The sequence below is a fragment of the Triturus cristatus genome, chromosome 1_2 (assembly GCF_964204655.1).
Source record: "Triturus cristatus chromosome 1_2, aTriCri1.1, whole genome shotgun sequence".
Lineage (NCBI taxonomy): Eukaryota > Metazoa > Chordata > Amphibia > Caudata > Salamandridae > Triturus > Triturus cristatus.
The window spans coordinates 900,481,127-900,504,663 of record NC_140580.1 but is presented as its reverse complement, the minus strand read 5'-3'; the positions used below and the strand labels follow the sequence as shown (position 1 = coordinate 900,504,663).

Here is a 23,537-nt window from a genome sequence, read left to right as displayed (position 1 = left end):
CTCGCTCCTCCTTTATACTGCTTCCCAATTTATACTCCATGCCACTACGTACCATCTGTGTTGCTTTTCCACCCACCCTCCCTATCCTGTGTGCCTTTTTTTCAAGCTGCTCCCCCATTGCTCCACTGCCACTTCTTGAGTACTACTGCCACTCGTCAGTAGCTTTAAGCTTCTGTCCACTCCCTGCTCCTCAATTGCTACCCAGATCTTCTGCAGACCCCCACAATCACGCCCATTTTACCCCCTCTCAATTGTGTTCATCCCCTCCCTTGTCACCTCTCTTCCACTTCATGCTGGATGCACAATTGCATGCTTTTGTAATGCACCCTTATTGGCAAAGCCAATAGCGGAGATGGGCCATGCAAAAATGTGGTCATAAATAAGAAAATATGTGTCATTACATGTAATGCAACATTAGGACCATCTTTAGAATGCAGAAAGAACAGAAAGCAATGCTTTATAGACTTTACAGACAGCCAGCACCTTGTATGGTAAAGCTGCAGCATGAAAACTGGAGGCCATTTTGAAAATATAGAAAATAATGTTCAAATTGCTTTTCCACTATTCGCACGGCAATCGGCAATGTTGGCTTTGCCACTGATGGTACATTCTAAAAGCATCCGGCATTCGCATACCCAATAGTGGTGGCAAAATGAGACCTATTGGTTTACCAGTGCTTGTTTTAACAGAGTGACTAGGGCTTGCCAAGCAGAGGTGGACTAGCAAGTCCTAGACATTAGGAATGTACCTTGGAGGCTACAATGCTGGCATTGGAGCTGGGGAAGGTTCAATCCCATGTCAGATTTGAAATGTATCCTCACAACTCCACTCCAACAGACTATTGTAAGCCCTCTCTTGGGGCCCGATTCACAGAACTAACTTAAGACAAAATCCTAAACTTACTACCATTTTGGTATTCACAGAAGGCACTTACTCATTTTGGTATTCACAGAAGGCACTTACTCATTTCGGTATTCACAGAAGTTAGGAGTCCTAACTTTAGGACTCCTAAATGCCTTCTGTGAATACAGAAAGTCTTAAAATGAGGTTTTATCTCAATTTAGTAGTAGTAAAGTTAGGACTCCTAACTTTAGGACTCCTAAATGCCTCCTGTGAATACCGAAAGCCTTAAAATTAGGATTTTTCTCAGTTTAGTAGTAGTATAGATAGGACTCCTAACTTTAGGACTCCTAAATGCCGTCTGTGAATACCGAAAGTCTTAAAATAAGGATTTTTCTCAATTTAGTAGTAGTAAAGTTAGTACTCCTAACTTTAGGACTCCTAAATGCCTTCTGTGAATACCAAAAGCCTTAAAATGAGGATTTTTCTCAGTTGAGTAGTAGTAAAGTTAGGCGTCCTAACTTTTGGACTCCTAAACTGAGAAAAATCCTAATTTTAAGACTTTCGGTATTCACAGAAGGCATTTAGGAGTCCTAAAGTTAGGACTCCTAACTTCTGTGAATACCGAAGTGAGTAAGTGTCTTCTGTGAATACCAAAATGAGTAAGTGCCTTCTGTGAATACGAAAATGGTAGTAAGTTTAGGATTTTGTCTTAAGTTAGTTCTGTGAATCGGGCCCTTGTTCTTTTATGGACTAGTCTGCCTCTGAAGGGGGTGGGGGCTATCTTGCTTTTTGGAAGACAACTGTGTAAGGAGCTGCCTCCGTACCCGATCAATCTGGCGCATGCGCTGCTTCCGCCGCCTCTTCTTCTGTTTCCTGATCAGCCGGGAGGAGGTGCTCTGCTCCGTGGAGCCACTGAGTCTGCGGAGGCATAAAAAAAGCACAAAGCATTAGAGGGGTGAGAATGTGGTAAAGGAGGCTTCAAGAAGCAGAAATTGTGTTACTGACACGAAATAGGGCTCAATGTAGGCGGGTGGACAAAATTACACGGCTGCTATTGATAGATACCATGTTAATACAACCTCTGCTTGCACTCCTACCTTGAGGAGTAAAAACGAGTTAAAAAGGAAAACATTGTGAAAAGTTTTGACTGATCTCGTTGGAGGCAGCAGGTGAATACTTACAGGGCGCCTTACTAACATGGATACTGAGAGATTGACAGCAGCTGGACACGACAGGCACAGTTCTGTCTCCTGAAACATCAAACCCCCAACATGGGACCTCAATATGAGTGGCACAGGAAATGGGCCGGTATTTTGTCGCCTCCTAGATTTACTGAAACTGGGAGTACATGTAACTCTGGGAGCAGAGAAAAATAGTCTCCATTACAAGTTGAAACCATGAAACCAGAGGGGCTTGAAACTGTAATGCTTCGACGGATTCCCCTAGACTATGGCCGCATTTCCCAGCTGAAAGCTCTGGGTTAAATTCAACAGATAAGTAGTGTTTCAGGGCCTCTCCTACTTCCAATGAGGCTGATAACTTCAGTTACTTGCCCTAACACAATTAAGTAGCCCCTCATAATAAGGGCCTTGGTCTCCATTTCACTCATGCTTGCGATGTCCCAAAAAAGTTATTTTTTTATGACTTTGCCCTCAGTACTTTTGCTAGAAGCACGTTTCAGGTATTTACCACTCTTTTGGCAAACATCTCAATTTTGTTTCTGGTGAGACTTCTCTGTCCTCCACGTGCCTTTGTTTCAAGGTCACCACTGACAGGTTTTACCTGATGTCTATGATCACTGCTCAGACCTAATCTCCCTCCCACCTTCTCTCTCTGTGTCTCTCTTTCAACCTCTCAGAGTCCTAATCTCACTCTCTGGACATTTCAAATGTGTCATATCTCTCCCTCAGCACACCAGAGAAGCGATCTTACTCTCTGGACACTTCAGAGATGTTCTCTCCCGCTCAACACCCCAGAGAAGTGATCCCTCGCTCCTCAGTTCAGATGTGTGCTAGGTCCCTGTGAACCCTGTAGGCTATCTATAAGCCAAAACAATTATTTAAGTTGTGTGCCATTAAAGTAAAAGAGTCTACATTAGAGTCAGTGAGAAACAAAGTGCATACATTTTCATAATTTACATCTGGGGCAAATCTCTTCAATTGGATCAATGTCTGGGAATTTTGCAGTGATGTTTTCGCCGATGATGCATGCAAAATTGACACGTGCACCGACTGAAAAGTGCAACATTTTTAGGGATGCTGTTACTGGTCAGCTAATCCCGTCATGGAAAGTGGCAGTAGAGGTACCAATTTTTTAAAAAGTGAAAAAAACCTGCTTAGTTGCTACCACCCAATTTCCCTCTTGGTTAGCTCCTGGTAAGATCCTGGGCAGGGTTATTGTATCTAAACTGGAGGCCAGGCCTGGATCGAAGAGACGCAGCTTCTCTCTAGGGCACAATATGGGTTTTGCAAAGGTGTCGGTACTATTGATCAATGCCCTAACCTTCAGCTTCATCTTGGGAAATATGTCAAAGCAAAGGAGGTGGGGGGGGGGTCCGTTCACCTAGCGTTTTTGGACCTCTCCAGTGCATTTGATATGGTAAACCGTTCTATCCTGTGGTCCGTTATGGGCAAACTAGGGTTTGAAAAGCCACTGACAAAGTTGCTGTATAGAATGCACTTGGACACTTTTGTGGAAATTCAGTATGAGATAAATGGAGCTCTCTCCACGGAAATTGGGTCCATGATGGGTGTGAGGCAAGGTTGTACACTGGCTCCTCTGTTGTTTTTTATTGTATATAAATGGTTTGGAAGATGTGTTACGCTGTGTAGAGAAAGACACACCTAAAATGAAAGTAAAATTAATTCCAGTACTGCTGTATGCAGATGGTGCCATGCTCATTGCGCGAACGGCTATGGGGCTGTAAACCCTCTTAGACGGGTTTAAACATTTCATGGATACCTTAGGACTGAAAACAAATCTAGGTACATTTTTTGTCAAGATAGTGGTAACCCTAAAAGAACAAAAACTATAAAAATTCCAACTGGGTGGTACTGAGATAGCTAAAGTTGAAAATGTTTCCTATTTAGGAATTGAGTTTGATTCTAAGATGAGTTGGGACTTTCTATATAGATCACGTTCTCTTCACTTCTAAAGATCAATTAGTCTTTGCAAGAAGGTTTTGGCAAAAACCGGCGAAGGAACTCTCTGCAATTTATAATGCCAAGTGTGTTGCAGTAGCTACTTATGGAGCAGGAGTGTGGGGTTATAAAAAAGAAGCTTTCCATCAGATAATAGAAGATAAGTGTCTATGTAATTTGTTGGCAGTTCTAATCAATCAATCAATATCTTGTAAAGCACAACTACTCACCCGTAAGGTACTGGCCTTGAGACCCTCTCTACAGGCCCTCTCTACTAATGCTGGCCATTTGGAACGCAGAGCAAACTATACAGAGGACAGAATTCAAATCAGCCTGTTACTACTTTGGCTGAGTGTTTGGTCGATCCTGGAAGCTACCCTTATGAAGGAGATGATACAAGACGGTATCTGTTTGGATAATACCGGATCCATCCCTGGTTGAATTATGTAAAATCAGTTTTTATGAATTTGGGAACTGAAGGGTATTTTGTAAACCCAGAAACTAATACAAGGGGTAGCAACCCATTAGTTAAAGAGCTGTTCCATAAGTGGAGAGAAGAAGGTCGCCAGAGGGATTTTTATCAATCCCAGACAGCTCTAACCTGTGCCTATTAAACCTTCACGAGGCCTGGAGTTTTACCACACACTAATTCACAATGAGAGGCAGAGATTTTACCTCCCCAGGTTTCGCTTTACTTTATTTCATTTTCTTGTTGCCTATCCTTCCCAGGGTACCAGGTTTGTTTATCTCTCTAACTGTCCCTGTGATTCTGGCACAAGTCAAAGCATGTTGCACTTTATGTTGTTTTGCAGCATGTATTCTTCGCACAAGAGGCGTTTCTTGGTTCCTGTGCTTCGTGCAGCCAATTGTAGGCAGCACAGGACACCTTGATTACATTGCATAAGTTGGATACCCCTCCCCCCCCCGCCTTGCTATGCTGTGATTCATTTTATTAAAAGTGCACTAGCCCTAAGAAAAAGGCATGGACAAGCTTTAGTGACACAACTGAGATATCTTGTGATTTTATATTTGTACACTTTTTATGAGCTTTTAAAAATGTTTATTATATTTTTAACTGTGCTTTTATGGCTGGAACTCCGGTAGAATAAAGCTTTCCTGATGATGAAGTGGAAACCTGGTGCAACTTCAAAACTGGTGCAAAATTATTCAACAGCAGAGTAAAAATCTCCAGCAACTGTGCAAAACAGCCTGCCAATGGCACTTTTTTAGGTCTCGCTGAGACCAGCGCATGCGCTGGCTCGAAGAGACATTTTGTATGTGGGAATTTCAAAGTGCTGCTGGCTGGCCTAACGCTTGCGTTCACGCGATCGTGCACGCGCGCAGCCGCCCGCCAGCAGCACTTTGCAAACTCGTGCGTCATCGCGATCGCATGCCTATCTGGCTTTCTCGCGTTCGGCCGCCAGGTTTGTTTACATTTGCTGAACCGTGCTCATCCCCTCCCCTACCCCCTCCCTTACCCCCTCCCTTCTCCTACTTCCTCGTTAGTCTCATGCCTCACTATGCTGTAGCAGGCTGTGGGCGCGGCCCCAGCTGCCAGCTTTGTTTACTTTTGCAGAGCCGTGCTCAATCGCGGCACCCGCGCTTTACTTTAACATGGTTAAATGTAAAGCACCGGTGTCGCGATTGCTGCAATAGTAAAGAAATAGAAAAAAACATCTATTTCTTTACATTTGCTACAATCGCGGCACCCGCGCTTTACTTTAACTATGTTAAAAGTAAAGCGCGTGTGCCGCAATTGTAGTAAAAGTAAAGAAATTGATTTTTTTCCTATTTCATTACTTTTGTGCAATCGCGGCACCGGCGCTTTACATTTAACCATGTTTAAGGTAAAGCGCGGGTGCCGCGACATTTCATCCACCATTTTCTTTAACTTTTCTTTTTTCTTCTCCCTCAAACGAAGCCTCCTCACCAGCCACACTGCGCCCCTGCATGCACCCTGCCAATGCTTGTTCCATTTGTGCTTAGTTGCTTCGGGGGTTGGGGCCTGAAGTGTTACTGGTGTCACTTAATGCATGCTGGCAGCCCCCTACTGTGCTCTGCCGCAGGGCGGGTGAGGTCGTGAAACCCACCGAACCTTGCGGGTCGCGAATACTGCACCAGTTTCGGAAGACCGGATCAGCCCACTGCACTGCATAACCAAAGCTCCAGGGCTGGCGAGCACTTTAGCCATTTTCTCTCAAATAAACATTTTACAGGTGGGTGGCTACTGCGGTCTAGGGACATAGGATGTTATTGTATTTCTTATTGAAAAATATCGTGCTACTGTCAACCAGATTGTAAAGCTTCCTATTGGTTTAATTCAGGTACAAAATTAACACAATCTGTGCGCTAATGTTTCATTTGTAGGAAATGATCCGCAACAGGGCCAGATCATGTATTCAAGATTTTCAGGAGACCATCACGAGTTGGCTGTAAACACATTAGGTCGGTATCTGTGCAGTGTGTCTCCTACATGAACAACCATATTTCCTTAAAACACTAACATTGTGTGTCAGGATGTGAACTACAAAAATATCGTAGGTGCAATATGAAGTGCCAGATATGGTGAAGCGAAGTAAAGATTTACTATTCTTATCTCCAAACCCATGGACCTTGTAGGTATGTGTTGGTATGGTACCTATAATTGAAGTTACGTGTCACAAGGATACTCTGGTTATGATGTTTTTGTTGCATATATTTAGGAGGTGTTTTCCCCACAGTACACCATACAAAGTTAGGCACTATACCCAAATTCCCTACAAGTTGCGACTATAGCACTAGAAACTGTACTTCATCCTATTCTAGGCACTGTAATTTAAATGACAAACATTAGTTATTTTATAGTGGTTACAACCACAGAAGGGTGGAAGGCTGAGGATGATGTCAAGAACCTAACATTTGGCAGAGGCGAGCACTCAGCTCACTGAGCTATCCTTTGGCCTAGCAGTCTGACATACCACATCTATTATTTTCATACCCATTCCCAGTTACACCGGCATGTTCCTTAAACATTAAAAATCTGTGTACATTCTCATGCACGGGAAAGAATAGTAATATGAAAATCTAGAAACGTAACCATTTAAAAACGTGTAAACAAAACTATAAATGCATTATTTAAAAAGTGCACAGCAGTAGAGCGCTGCTCCGCCGAAGAGTGCCTTTACTATACAAGAGGAAGTCACAACCAATTAAAATTTAGGCGCAGAGCTCGTGGCACATGATCTGGTCTTTCTGCTGGATCAAAATTGGAGCGGAGGCCGACCTTTTCTTTTCCTCCACAGGCCAGATCATCGTCATCAAAAACAGATCACGGCATCTCCATTAGAAGCGGCGCCAACAGCTGCCACTGAATTATACAGCACCCAACACGGCGCAAATCGCAGCTACTGGCTCGATAGAGTGCTCTGTGTAGAGCCAAGAGTAACTACTACCTTAAAACAGTTCCCAGCGCAGCGCCAGGAGCAGCCAGTGCCTTGAATCAGTCTCCAGTATAATGCAAGGACAAACCACTGTGTTGAAATAGCACACAATTTGGCGCCAGTAGCAGCCCCAGGCTCGACACAGTAGCCCCCCCAATATAGCACAGAGAGCAACCACTACTTTACAACCGCATCAAATACATGGGTATGTGCAGCCTTCTTATCAAAAAGAAGCATTGGCATAGCCAATAGGTCTCTCCTTTGGGACCTTATGAGTATTTCGCCATGCAGCACACAATCATGGGCGTACAACATATAATGTTATTTTACTTGCCGCTGGTGTACAGCCACACCCAGCCAAGGATAGGATTCCGTGCTATTTAATGAAATATAATAACGTCTCTTTAAAATTCTTTAATAAAGATGCTTTGACACGAATAGGCACATTATAGCACTCAGAGAAGTACTTATTAAAGTGTTTGTTTTGTACAACTGGAAGTGCTTTCATACGCGATAATGAAGACAAGCATAGGCATAGCCAATAGGTCTCGCCTTTGGGACCTTATAAGTGTTTAGCCATGCAACACTTGATGTTGTTGCACCAAGGATATTGTGCTACATAACTAAATACTTATAAGGTCCCAAATGCGAGACCTATTGCCTATGGTCTGGTGAATCAGGTGCAGATCTGAATAAGGGGTGCTAGGTTTATCCCATTTGCTACATGCTTAGGCCAGGATAGCAAGAATGAGACCTGTTGGTGAACATGGTACTAAGCATAATACAGAATCGCCATTTGATCATTTTTCTATTGCAGTATTTGTCAGTTTCGTCAATTTGTCTAGGGGTGTGCACAATTTCCTAATTTGTGCAATTACACAAGAGTTCAGAAAAATTATGCCTTATCATGCAAAATGAAAACCTGGCATTTGGCACTATTTTATCGTTAAATGCATCATGGCATGCATAAAGCATTGGCATAGCCAATAGGTCTCGCTTTTGGGACCTTATGAGTGTTTAGTTATGCAGCACAATATCCTTGGTGCAGCTACATCAACTGTTGCATGGCTAAGCACTTATAAGGTCCCAAAGGCGAGACCTATTGGCTATGCCAATGCTTGTTTTACGTGCCGTGGCTCTTGTTGTTGTGAAGTGTTCACTACCCCGCTTTGCAGTGATTCAAAGCACTTATTAAACATGACTGACGACACATAAGAAGATAATATCTGCATTTACTTTGCTAGGACAGCAGACTTTGAAACAAGAAACTTAATCTCTGTGCACTGCTACTTAATCTAGGAGCGTGGCAATGCCGAAATGATTGTTAGTGTCAGACTGGGGACTTGAAAGCCAGCTCTCCTGAAAGTAAACACCAGAGACTTAGAACTGGCACTCTAGCTTCATTCCCTGCCTGGGGGTCGAGAGGATATCAGTGGGGGTGAACCACCTGGTGAGGTCTTGGTACCCCCTGTAAATAACGTGTCTGAAGCTTGGGAAGGCTGAATCAGCCTTTTACAGTTCATCAAAAGGATTACTGCCTGTGATATGGGTTCAGGAGTAACGTGCTACTAGCCGAAAAAGCGATTCGACGCCTTGTCAGGGGTAGTAAGCGCTATATAAATGCAATTACAGTACAATACAATATAGACATTATCAATACGCCACCCAGGCTGCTTGGGAAGCAGGTGGAGTCTTTACTCCAAGATGTACATCCTGCAACGAGGTGTGAGACTCCCCGACCCTATAAGTGACGCCACTAAGGTAGCTGTTAAGAATCAGGCCACGCGACAGTCCAGAGGTGGTGGCGACACTCTACTGTCATTAATCAATTCTGCTAATGGACCAGGCATATAACCAGTGGCACTAAGTGGGGAGCTAGACAGCCCATAACAGTGGTCCTGCCCTCGAGCCTGGCAGCATGTACCCCCTACTTAAACGGAACAAAAGCTGAGCTCAGGGCAGAGCTAAACAAACACCATCCTTCATACTTCAGAAACGAAAGATAGGGGAGTGCTGCCCCAGACCCAAGGGGGGAGGGAGGGGGGCTGCTCTGGCGCTAATCTCTGTTTTGGGAAGCCTGGATAGTAATGCATCTTAACACCGGCCTTGGGGTGCGGGGGTGACACCTCCAGCCTAGGGCAGAAGAGGGTGTCTGGGCAGGGCTTCCAGGCTTTCAGCTAAAGAGCTCACGTTCCCATAAACAGAGGCAGTGAGCATTTTAAGCCGTAAAGCCACCCTCTTCTCTTCTCAGTCACTACACCTTTATTCAGGGGGACAAGGGGTTTAGATAGTTAAATGCCACTTAGTGAAAAATTCAATACCGAAAAACACATGCTACATGTTCCATAAAAAATAAAAATAGAACTTGTTTCTTGAACTATCTCTGTCAAGGCGGGTGCATTTTATGAATGATTTATGAGCTGGGCAAAGTTATGTTCCTATGGCATTCCTGTTTGACAAGCGCAGACGTTTTCTTTTTTTTACTTTGTTGTAAAACCAAATTCAGCCCCCTCCCCCTCCCCCATGCCTTCGACACAGAAGCAGCACTCTGTAGTGCACGACGAGCCTGGTGTCATAGCAGTTGACAATCAATCCAAAGTGTCTGTAGCTCAGACAAGCCCATCAAAGCGCTGTATGTACTAATGTACACATCCCCCAACCGGGCATATGATGTGGAGGGGAACTCCAGCCTCCACTGCACTGATTTGCTGAGGGGAGCTTAGTCAGAAGGTAAGATAAGAGAGTGTAAATAAAAAATAGCACACCCATTATTCAAGAATACATTCTACCGTTCCATGTTGAAAAGAAGTATTGCAGGGTTGCAAACTGGTTAAAATATCATTTCATCTGCCACCCCATCCTTGCAGCACAGCTGAAAAATAAGATTTTATATTCACAGATGACAGTCAGTAAATCAATCATGGGGTCATGGACACAGATTTAGACTTGAAGCTGAGCGTGCGCCTTGGTCCTGATGCTAGAATGCACACACAGAGACACAAAGATAACTGCCTATATTGTTAGGTCTAATAACACAGGGAGATCTGATACTGAATGTGATTAAAACGCACCTCACCACACGGAATAAAGGGAATTTCAATGCCTGTTTTTGCATTTTTTCCAACCGAAAGATAAAAAAGATATTTACTATTTTTTTCAAAAGAATAGCAAAATGTCAGACCAGTGTGAAAGTTTGACATTGTGACCTGACTGATAAGAAGGGATATTCATTTGGAAGATTAGTGAAGGTTTAGTTTTACATATGTTGGAAGCAGACATTCACCTTCTCCAGTGAACCCCCCAAAAAATGTAATAAAGTGGGTGTAGCCCCTCGGGTGGTCATTTGAGGAGCGTTCCATCATTATATAGAATAAAAGTGCCACATCCGCTGATAGATCCTACCATATCAAAATCAGAAATTGGCGATAGTCTTTGGAAGTCTACTCAAGCTCTTTGATAGGCTACTCAATCAAACATGCTGTCTGTTCTACGGAGGGACAGGGAAAGAAATGTGAGACACCTTTTGATTCAGGAACGTATATACACTTAAGTTAGGTAGAGCCAATCGGTTCTTTCTTGAAGTCAGGAAAATTATGAATGGGATAGGAGGATTCCGCCCGCTGCGCCTGCTGGAGAATCTCAATTTCGGGAAACACTTATTACAATGCAGGTCTTTCAACGTAGTGCCTTTACAACGAGGTTCCATTGCAGCGCAAGTCATTACAACAACTTGCTTTAGGGAATACGGTGTTGGACTGGTGTTGGATTTTAAGTCCAACACCTTCCCTACTGATACAACGACTGGAGTTGAAATAGTAATTTAAACTATTCCAAAGTCCACCTCTTCCCTAAAGCAAGTTGTTGTAATGACTTGCGTTGTAATGGACCTCGTGGTAACGACACAGTAGTGGTATTGACTGCGTTGTTAAGCCACGCGTTGTTTTGGCATGCGTGGTAACAGATGCTATTCCTCAATTTCATTACCTCTGAGGTCGGCAGAGTTTAATTTTACTGTCTTCATTCGGCAACCCAGGAATGACAATGATGAAACTTTATCTACTGCAAATTCCCCATTGGCTGTGTTACTTATGTGAATCTTGGTGCCTTTATACTTACTATGTTAAAAAAAACAGTGGCATAAATCCGGAGCCTACAAGATGCTTGTTGACTATTGACCAGCACCAGATAATATGGAATGGAAAGAACAAAAGTTGGTAAAAAGTGGGGTTGCTGACCTTTGATGAGGCCGGTAAAGAACCACAAGCCAGGAAATGTGACAACACACACTGAAGCCAGACAAAAGAAATTCAGGACCTTCTACAACCAAGGGTTACCACACTACACAAGGCAATCTGGAAGCACCGGGTGCCAGTGGTAAGACCAGGGAAGGATGCACCCACCCCTGCTTCATGGGGAGGAGAGGCAATGGAGGCCTCCCACTTGGATGCACCTGTGTGTCTGCCAGTATGATGAACAAGTGGCCATGGTGAGCTGGCACTTCTGTGCACTCAATGGCTATCGATAGCCGAGGTGAAGACTGCATCTAGGTACACAAATCGGAATGCAAATGGCTGGAAAATTCAGCCCTGCTTGATGTCATTTCCCATACAGTGCGCTGTAGTCCCTATTGCCCAACACGGATTTCAGTGAATAATTAGGTAACTTGGCCCTTGTCCATTAGAATAAAAGACTGCTCTGCATTTATTTAGGTAGATGCCCTGACCATGGTAGTAAAACCATACAACTTTTAAGCAATTTTAAGATATTCTACCTCAGAAGTAAGCAGACTTTCGGACACAAAGCTCTAAAGAGGGTTGTTTTGCAACCTTTATACAGACCCCAGGATATTGCGGCATTGATTTGCAAATTTTGCAGCACAAAAAATGAAAATTTGGGCATTATAGTGGCACTTTATTTTGCGCTGATTTGCACCACAAAATCTCAGTTTTTCTCCCGCTTCTTCTTGGCTACCTGCTGCCATTGCTTCCTTCTCGGCACTGCGCTTGTCCTCTCTCCACCACCTACACTTCTTTGATGATCCTAACAACAACACAACAGACGTTGTGGAAAAACGTGACTTTTTGTTTACAATACCATGTGTTAGGAGTTTCTTCAGTGTGCAAGTCATGCTTTTTGTAAACGTTTCTGCTTACTTGAAAATCGAACTACTCAACTTTTGCTAACTGCTACCGTCAAATTTTAGCCTCCATATTCTCCTGAATGACAGAAGCATGTGGACCATCCGCTTTCCCGCCAAAAAATATATTTTTTTTTCTTGATTTGACTCAGCACATTAGCCAACTGTGCGGCTCCTTATCTGCTGCTCCCACGTCATCAATTGTACAAAATCGCAGTATGCGTCATCGCTCGAACAGGTGCTTGCTTCCTTGAATATTAATAAGCCAAGCCACCCAGTGAGATTCCGCCAGGCAGCTCATCGAGATCTAATGAAAAGCAGGTAGATGCCACTAGTCAGCCAATGAGATACTTCCAGAAGAAATTGAATGCAATGAGGAAGCTTGTGATCCACAAGACAGCCAGTGTCTAGAAGACTCTCTATTGGCAAAACACTTCCACCAGCGCACACATGATATTCACCCGGCAGCCAGTGGCCCCAGGAAGCCTGGAGGATGGGCCAGAAGCCAGGCAGATGCCTCGAGTCAGCCTAGTGGGACCCTCCAGGCATCAGAAGTCACCCTGTAGCACAGCACGAAGTGCCTTATGCCACAAGGAGCAAGAAGCAATCCACAGTGTTGCACAGATGGCGGCCAGAAATACCAAGCTGCTCTCTACAGCCCCATGATGTCCCAATACAGCAGGTTCCATCCCCCCACACTCCTCGCCCACCCTACTTGCTGCAGTCTCCCTGCGATGCGACCTGCAGCTTGATTTGTTGAGTGCACGCTCGCAAGTAAAGTTCACAGTCTCTGCTGTACGTGTTGCCATCAGTACCACACACCGGCAGGGCGGAGGGTACGGAAAGAAGCAGGCATTTATTACAGTTGTACGACACCACGTAGTGACGCGTACAGCCAATAAAATATCACCATTAATTTTGTTGCCTGCTGGAGACCATTTTTTGCGGCTAAAATGATAAAATCGCGCCAGTCAGCTAATTGTGTGCCTATTTTGCGTATCGCGAAATGCTGGAGGGGCTGCTTTATAGCCTCTTGTGTCAAATAGAGTCTTTGATGGTGGAGCATAGAGATGGCTGTAGAGTGGCGCTTATCTACAGACTAGTCCTGGCAGATGATAGAGACAGCCGTGCTAGGGCGTCACTATGAAAGTCAGTTGGTAAGATAGCTCAGTGAGATACTGCGCCTTGTGCAGAGAGCTGCATGCTGCCACAGGCTTTAATCTGGTGAGATGGAGAATCTTTGTGCAACTTAGAATAGAAGAACGAGTATGAGTAAGTTGGGAAATAATAACACCTTCTATCAGTCTTAAGACTCTGCTCGCATAGCAATATATAAAGGAGGTTTCTATGACACACTATAGCATCAAAAATATTACAATACACACAAATCGCAGCAAAAATATTGTGGTGCTAAATATTGGGTTTACATACTTCTTAATGTGAACTACAAAAATGTATACACAATATTAATAATGTAAATAACCAAGCTACAAAAAAATTGAACAACAATGTTTATTAATATAAATTAAATGAAGGAACAGTTAAATAATTGACATAATTATTAATTTAATTAACCAATTAAATTTTCCAAATTGCAAAACGTTTAAAAAATATATGATATATAAATTTAAATAGCATGCCGACTACCACCCTACTAAACCAACAACCCGACAGTAATGCAACAAATTTTAAAGACTCAAAATCATTTTTTTTTTAAATATTAGCAAAAAAGAATGCTCCTGAAACATAACAAACAACTAAAATTAACATATTAATTACAAATTCATAAAACATCACAAAATACAAAATCAATATTATAAACTATATTACAAAAACTTTAAACACTTAGAAAAAGATTTTTTTTGGTGATATTCTGTACCATTATGTTCTTATAATCACAATACTTCATTCACAATATTTGTTTCTCGCAATATTTTTGAGATGATCATAATGTTGTGCACCTAACGGAGCCGTACGGGCCATCAGTATTTACATTTTAACCTCTCATTGCCCTGCCAGTGCTGCCAATGACAGAACCAACACAACTACTAACCATCACACATGTAATGTCTACAAGTGTGACAATTCAGACTATTCCAGGCCCCCAAATCTAAAAGAATGACATGGGTGGAAGGTATTAGTCATTTTAATGTATATTGAATTATTGAACAACTGTTGTTGTGTTCACCTGTAATTTAGACAAACAGCACCTCCACTGGTAGAGTGTCATACATAAGTGCCATTGTGGACAATGAACCACCGGCTCAAATTAAGAACTGCTTTTTTTCATAACATTCTGAGTTTAGCGCATCTGTTCAGGAGGAAGAAGTGAGTTTCGGCTCCAGTCCCCCCACTGTGACTCGTAAGAGGGGAGTTAGGACTGAAGGAGGTCTTTTGAAAAGAGAGGGTGTGAGCTAACCAGCAGAGGTGCTGACTTTGAAACTTGGTCTGTGATCTGAATCGCTGCTTTAGCTCACCATCCTGTGATTCTGGGCAAGTCACTTAATCTTCTGACCCTAAAACCGAGGGAAATGTGAAAACGTGGGGGGGGGGGGGAGGATAGGGGAGGGGGGAGAGAGAGAGAGATGTATGCAGGTGTTAGAAAATGGTTCTGACACTATGGGCCGCCCAGATTTTTCGCTTTTTGAGCACCTAATTCTTGAGCTTTTACTGTGGGGGAGTCTCATAAGTTGGGACTCACCCACAGGGAACTCAGGATGTAAGAGACTGCATGGGGATTTTAATGGTGTTCCCCTGGCTTGACCAGGCCACTGCGCAGCAGCTGGAGTAAGGGACACCGAGCTGGTTACATGCAGACACATGTGTACATGCGTGTGCATGCGTGTACGGGCTGCGCAGGGGAGATTCCTAGCGTGCGCAGTCCAGGAGCAGCTACAAAGTGAATGGTGTAGCAGGACTTATGCAGTATTGGGTGGTGACATGGAATAGGCTTTATACACTCAAAAGAAACATGCCAGGGAAAGTCAGGGTGTTTTACTGTGTTTTCACTTAATTATTCCCCTATGGGGATGTGGGGCCCATGGCTAGATTAACTTCCGTTAGGCCTACAGATTCCAGACACACACTTAAGTCCAAGGTAGCGAATGTGAAAATAAGTATTCTGCAGAGTCCAAAGTCATATTTGTACTGCTTTTGGGTCATCCAGAACTGTCATATTTCTCTGAGACAGCCATGACCAGACCCAGGCTGAGGGCTCACCTCAGCTGGATGGATTGATAACCTTTCTTCCACAAGCAAGGGCCTCCTCTCCATGAAAAGATGATGGGTGGGGCTACAGACTCATCCATCAATAGGTGCCAGGCACCAGGCTGCACCAAGGAGGGAAGGAGTTGGGTTTCAGAGGCCATATGGCCAGAGACACTGGACAACGCCATTTTTAACAAACCCAGAGGCTGGACAAGAAGGAGGGAGCAGGAAAGTGATGTGTTGCTGTTTGATAGGACCAACAGAGACTTCCTGCCAGCCCCCTACTCAACTTTTAAAAAGTGCTTGCACAGGAAGAGAACCTCTCTCTGGGGTGTAGTCTGCTGAGGCTGAAGGTGCTGGAGCCTGGCGCAATGGGCAGTTGGAAGGAGAGACCCCCTGACTGCCCCCAGGACCTTAACAGCACCAGAAGAAGAGCCCAGGACCGGTGCACAGGAGCAGTGGCCTCTGCGCAGGGAGAAGAGAGGCCACGGAGGAGAGCCAGGCGAAAGGCTGGCGCAGGGAGCCAGTGAAGACAGCACCCTGCTGAATCAGAGACCCCGAGGGCGGAGGAGAGTGTTCCCAGTAGCTGGGGCTGGTAATGAGGAGCATGAAGTGCTCCATAATGCCTCGCCAGGCATTTGGAAATCTGCCGTTTTGGTGCTTTGTGGCCCCCAGAGGAGGGGGGTCACCCTCACTTGTGAAAAGGTGCTGGGGGAGCAGCTGGAGAAGCACAGTCTTTCCACCCCCCAGCACGAAGAAATCTGCAGTTTTGGTGCCGGGTGGCCCCCAGAGGAGGGGGTCACCCTCATGTGTGAAAAGGGGTGCAGGGGGGCTGCAGGAGCACCGCAGCCTCCCCCAGCATAAAGAAGAACAGTCCACCCATAAGTTTCACGGGGCATCTGAAAGAATAACCCCTCAAGTGCTCAGCCAGCCTTTAACACCTTCTAGGCTGGAACTTATGTTCTACAGCTGAGGGTGTACTATGAAGTGCATCATGGAGTGAAGGGCTGAGTTGGGGATGTCTGGAGAAGGGCATTCTCTGGAGGTGAAGTGGTGTAATTGCACCAAAATGCATTTACTATTGGTTATTTCTTTTTAGGTGGACTGAAAGTCACATGTGTAAAGTGAAGTACCTGGGTAAGGTGATGTTAAGCTAAATGGAGTTATGTTGCTGGACCTTCCTGCTAGGGGGTCTGGCTGTATTTACGTAATCCCATGCTTTTACCTGTGATTCCTTTTAAAGTGAAGAGGCGCACTGCAGGAGAAGTGTAGTTGCCAGCAGCCGCGGCCCGTGGAGGGATTTCCGTGGGGCGGTAAGGCGGACGGGGGGGTTCTAAAAACCGGAATATGGATAATTACAGGTAAGTAAACAATTAAATAAATAAAACGAATTTCGTAGCGCGCGCTGCATCGCAAAATGCGATGCAGCGCGCGCTACGAAATTCATTTTATTTATTTAATTGTTTACTTACCTGTAATTATCCATATTCCGGTTTTTAGAACCCCCCACCCTGCCCCTCCCCCGCCCCACCTTACTGCCCCACGGAACTCCCTCCACGGGCCGCGGCTGGTTGCCAGGAGTACTTCTTTTGAAGGGACTGTAAGTCACATGTGTAAGGAGATGTCATAAGCCAAGTGGGGCTATGTTGCCAGACAGTCCTGCTAGGGTGTCTGGCTGTATATGCGCAATCCTGTGATTTCATCTGTGATGCCTTTAGGGGCTGTAATTGCAATGCATTCAAATGATCAACCAAGGTGATGAGTACTGTCATTCTAAAGTGTGCGTAAACATGGATTCTTGCTGCTGCGCTTAGGTGAAGTCCCCAGACTGCTAGCCCTTAAGATATAGAGGTGCATACTTTATAGTCAGTAGGAGATGCTCAGTCAGGGTCATGTGTCACCAAGGCAGGTTTACCCCTTTTTAATGCTTGTTGAGGTAATGGGATGGGTCGCCACTGGGATGGTGCCAGTGCGCAGGGCCCTCGCTCCAGGTTATGTTCAACTATCTGCATTGGGAGCAAGTTGATGTGCATCCATGGGAGTGGTGGTACTAGACCCCCCCCCCTTTGCGGGAGGGGTGGAGATGTTATGCAATGTCACAAAGTAATTCCAAAAGCTTATGTATATTTGTAAATTGGTGCATAGTATTGAGTGGTGTGTGTGTTTAATAAATGTACTCTTACTTTTATAAAGCAAAGTACAGACTGGACAATCAATTATTGAGTGTTATTTTTGTGCACCTGCAAATGGCGATTACTAGCCCACACCACCTCCCTTGAGTAAGCCTCAGACTGCTCTGCAACGCTACCCTCTGAGAGTCAGGCGCTACAATTGGGTGTTTGGTTCCCAGTGAAGGACAAATGTAGTCATTGTGCAGGCCTCACAGATGCTGCCTCGTTTTCCAACAGCAGGGCTTTAAGTGGGCCGGGTCTGAGCTCCGGTAGTTCTTTTAAGGAGACCTCAAAACGGGTCTCTATCCGGCTCTGTTTTGTGCCCTAGCACAGGCGGTCCGTTTTTTTCCGGCCTGCAGTGACAGCAGGCACATCGATGTGCGCGTGATGAGCGTTTTAGGGGAAGGGAAATCCTTTAAAGAGTCATTTTCTCTCTGGATTTCCCTTCTCTTTTTGAATCTCAGGAGCAGCAACATTGTCGTGGTGTCACCATCAGGGCTTTAAGTGGAAGTGTTTTCAATATTATATACAAGCCATAGTTGCTGCTTATTTATCTTATGCAACTAGCAATCTTTGACGAAGTCAATAGTCCTGACTTGTAGGTATGATGTGACTTGTTGTATCATATATCTGGACGCAATGACAGGAACACCAAAATACAAGTCGGGCGGCACACTGTGCTAAACACAGATTTTTTAGCTTACGTGTTTTAAGCCACGCCCTTAATTACATTGACCACGCCCTTTTGAGCTGTGCTCTCAAAACCTACACTTAATAAAAACCAGTTACAAAACAATCTGGCCATGTCCAGATGTGAACGTTAACGACTTGAGTACCAAAAAGAAGTATTTCCAAATGCTAAGTCGAGTTCTCCATCATAGCACAAAGTTGTGCCGGTGTGTCAGTTCATGCAAAACCAGAGAGTCCCACAGTTTCCTACGACGAACTTAGCACCGATTTCGAAGCTCAAATGAAAATAAACTCCTACGTATCTTTTTGTAAATCGGCGTCTCTTTCTACAACTTTCCCTGTAATTGGAAATACCACTAGAGAACCACATATAATCGACAATAAGATGATTAATTATAGAGACTCAAGAAGATCCAAACTTCGAAATCGATAGCCAGACCAAATGGCCACTTGTGAAACGTCAAGCATGACGTAACAGCAGCGTCTGGCCCGTGCCAGCTCTCCCTTCCGTCCACGCTTCGCATGGGCGGCCTGCGGCAGACGGCGCGTCTGCGAACACAAAGCAGAATTGTGCTCTGCGGGCCCAGGGCTTTCATGTGATGTCAGAGAGTAAACTGCACCATGAATATTGACTTACCGGCAATGAACCTGGCTTTGAAATGCATCTAGGGCCCTCATTTTCTCTATATTTAAATCCGACATTTTATGACGCCGCAGGGTGAGCCAGCGGAGGGTGAGCCAGCGGAAGGTGAGCGGGCGCCAAAGTCTATCTGTTAAATTGAGAATTTTCTTCACAAAATGGATGGCGATAAAATTAAACAAGTGTCTCTTAAACCAGAACTTAATTTGTAAAAAAAACAATAGAGTGCCGGGCTCTCGTCAGCAGGCCACCGCAGCTTGCACCACACACTGCCCCTGCCATGCTGACAATGAAAGTAACAACACAAGCTACAACACAACTACTAACCATCACACTCCTAGAGGTGTGACAATTCAAACCATTCCAGGCCCCCAAAAGCTTCAAGAATGGCTTGGGCGGCAGGTAAAAGTCATTTTTAATGTATAATGAGATAATAATTTACTGTTGCTGTGGTCCACTCTAAATTAGCCCAGTACCGCCACCTTGTGACTGACAGTCACAAGCGATGGTGTTGACAATTAGGTGCCTATGCTGAACACCGGAAACCACCGGCTCAAATTAAGACCACTAAGTAATTCACAGTAGATAATACAGACAACAAGTTACACGTAGTGTCACCTGGACCCACTGGCTGACATACCCTTTTTTACATCCACTTAATTAACATGCACAAATTTACAATTGATTCTGGTGCAACTTGGACCTGGCTGTTTGTATTAAAGGCAATTGTTGACTTCAATAGCTATATGTTTAATATATTTTATACATATACTTTAACCAAATCGGTAGATGTTCCCGGTTTTAATATTTGGACATAGTTTTTCACGATGTCTCCAAATATGTGTCATACATACTTGGATGCTGATGAAATCATTTCCAATTTGTCAACTAGAAAGTGAGGCGGCCATCACAACCTCGGTCCAGAGAGAAGCCGGTCTTTGAAATCTAAAAGTGGAGGTTTCCTATAACAATGTGATGGGTCAGTGTTTTCATTTAAAGGGCGGCTATGCAAACTCAGAAGACCTCAAGGTGGGAGACACTCAATGTGCAAGCAGGTTAGAACTAACACTAAAGAAAATAGTTACTCTCAGTATTTAGCATGATAACGACATGACGTTAGTGCCTGCGTGTGGGATGCTGCGTAAAGTCTTCAGGTGCGGTTACTCTACCTATGGCAGAGTGGGAGAGATAGGAACACATACAAGGTACATCTTTGCGCTGCGTGGGAGCACCAAAGATGCAAAAGGAACTATTGCTTGTGCTCAGGGAGGAGGAGACCAATATATAGATGTTGCATCATCTGTGCCACGTCTGTTCACTCTTACACCCCTTGCCAGGATGGAAGCATCTCCCATTCCGAGGAACTCTCTTGCTTGACTGTACTTTCATAACATTATGGAGGATTGCACTTGCAGTTTTCGCGGTTGTTTATAAATACATTTTGTGCTATGTTCCATGTTGTTTTTAGTTACCCTGAGCTATAGAGGTACCAGTACATAAATATGCACATACACGCACACATTCACACGTGTCCTTAATCGGAGTTTGAGAGTTCCTGTGGTTGATCTTTGCATTTAGTCACTTTGCTATCCATTGTCAGGCAACTTTGCAATTCAGTCCTTCATTTCTGAATGCTGCACCCAATGTGAATGGACCCTCCTTCAGTAGCTTCTCCATTGTCTTCCTTCCAGGGTACAAATTCAAATTACGAAGCGTAGCAAAACTCATGCTACCTACAGGTAGTCCCAACGAGAAAGGAAGAAAGGTTTTTCTGGAGCACACTGTCTCCCCATGAGCCACATTCCTTCATTTTGAGAGTGAAAGGAAGATGAAGAAAGGAGGTTGGCAGGAACCATTGGGGGGGGGAGGGGGATAGTCAATCAGAGGAAGACCTCAGCTCCCTGGTGCCCCCCCCCCCCCCAACATGCAGTGAGTCATGAGGTCAAGCTTACAGGCAACAATATTGCTTTAAAAGGAGAATATTTCAGGCTCCAATAGCTGCGTGAAATTCAATGTGTGCATAGAGAGAACATGGAAACAAGCGGCAAACGAATGGAGGGAATGTTTGAATTAATATCAGCCACTGGCGATTGCTCCGAGGCGCATGCATTCCAGACCGTCGTTCTTCACGCACGAAACCACTCTAGACAGAGACCAGTCAAATGCAAACCAGTCTTGATCATGCTCCAGTAGGAGTAGACTAGCCCAAACTTCCAGGCCTGGTCCCTTCCAGTTCACAAGTCCAACATAGATCAAACTAATAGGTTCTTAACCCGCTCATGATACTGATGCCTAATTAAATGCTATAAAGTAACAAAATGGTTACATACCTGTAGGAGTAGTTTTGTAACCTGATGAATTTTCTAGACTCACAGCCTGCGCATTGTTCTGCCATCTAGTGGTTGGATTGTCTTTCTTCTTTTTTTATTGCTCTAGGTGTTCTTGAGAAACATCTGGTGGTATGTAAGTTTGTGTGAACCCTCGTGACGTCAGACGTGCATCACAGAAGCCTCTGGGTGTGGTCGCCATCTTCAGATTCTTTTTTCCCCTTCACAAATTGGTCCCTCTTTAGAGCTTTCTGTATGCGAAGTAACATTAACATCTCCTTTGTGTAGAGGACACCTCATTTCTGGTGGGAAAGGGTGCGTAGGGGTGGGAGTGTTGCATTCAAATCCAGATAATTGTTCAAGCTGCAAAACTACTACTACAGCTAAGTAACCATTTTGCTTTTCTCGATTCATGTGCTGAGCATTGATTTTGTAGTGATATCCTTTTATCTTGGGAGGTTGGGTTGAAATGAGTTTGGGCTTGCAAATAGGTGCTTTAGCTTTAATTCTTTCTGTCCCACCCGCACTTTTCTGTTCAATTAAACGTCCACACAATAGTGCTTTGTGAAGGTGTGTATGGATGGCCAACTGACTGTAATACAGATGTCAGATATGGAAAAGTTTGCAAAGAGGCGAGGGTTGCCTCATTTTTCCTCATGGAGTGGACTCTGCATTTTTTTTCTAGCTCTACTCCTGCTTTTTGTTGCATGTCTGGTCTGCATTAGTCATCATGCGAAGGTCCGTTTGGTCACCGGTGAGCCCCTGCTTGCTGGGGCAAAAGCAGCAAAGAACTGGCTCCCTTTTTTTTATGAGTGAGGTGCTGAAGAATCTTCTATTCATGTGTCCCCTTGTGTAGGCCTCAATGGCTGATAGATGGACCTCATGTGATGTGTTGGTGAGAGGTTCATATAGTAAGTACGTTAGGTATCTAATGACCATAATGTCGTTTGTTTTACCCCTTGAAATCTCGAAGGCAGGGGATGTGTGCCCATTTATGAGAACTTTGGCCATCGGTCGATGATATAAAAGCTGTATCCAGGATAAAAAAAGAGGGGGGAAGCCTATGCAGCGCATAACAGTGAAAATGTAGTCCTATTCGACAGAGTCGAATGCCTTAGTGGCATTGAGAAATACCGCAGCCAATGGGAGCTCTGGTGCTACGTTGTGAAGAATCGTGAATAGAGTTCTTAAGTTGTGGGTAGTGGCCCTTCCAGGTATAAAGCCCGAGTGATCGGGAAGGACTAACTTTTCCATAAGTATACTGAGCCTGTTAGCAATGAGCTTGGCGAGAATCTTGGTGTTGCAGTTAATCAGAGAGAGTGGGCGGTATGAATCACAACTAATTGGAGATTTACCAGATTTGAGTAGAGACGTCACCAATGCTTCCCTCATCGAGGGCGGGAGTATATTAGATTCAAGAGAGTCTTCATATACTTCACGCAATATGGGGGCCATTAGATCTTTGTAAGTTTTGTAAAATTCAATGGGTATGCCATCCATTCCCGCTGCTTTCCCTTACTGTGTGTGCATTATTGCCTCACGTACCTCATCTAATTCAAAGGGGGCACATAAAAATTTGCGTTGTGTATCGCCTAACCAACCTAAGGCTACGTCGCTAATATACTCACTCCAATCGAGTGGGTCAGATCTGGTGGATGTGTAAATCGAGGAGTATTTGCCCCTAAATTTAGCTTCGCGCCCGGCCGTATCTGTGTATTCGGTCAGTGTATCACAGAACTTGGGCATTTGGGTCGCAGTAGGATTAGTGGATAGCTGTGCCTCCAATATCCTCAGCTCCGACTCCAGCCTACTCAGTGTGTTCTGTATGTCCCGTAGTACACCTGCACTCTTGGATATACAAAGGCCACGAATAGTAACTTTAAAGGCTTCCCATATAGTTCCTACCTTTTCCACAGAATCCTTGTTTCTGCTAAAGAAATCCCTTATTTCATCCTCCAGCTCC

At 44.4% G+C, this 23,537-nt stretch overlaps 1 protein-coding gene across 4 annotated transcripts in view; it reads right to left on the bottom strand.

Annotated features, from left to right (window-relative positions):
* The window catches only part of DVL1 (dishevelled segment polarity protein 1), a 693,343-nt gene that overhangs the window by 59,690 nt on the left and 610,116 nt on the right, over window positions 1–23,537 (bottom strand). For all 4 annotated transcript variants that reach the window (XM_085609591.1, XM_085609595.1, XM_085609592.1 and 1 more), the window contains one exon: window positions 1,668–1,761. In XM_085609591.1, the coding sequence (XP_085465717.1) occupies window positions 1,668–1,761 (94 nt within the window). The remainder of the gene's footprint in view (window positions 1–1,667; window positions 1,762–23,537) is intronic.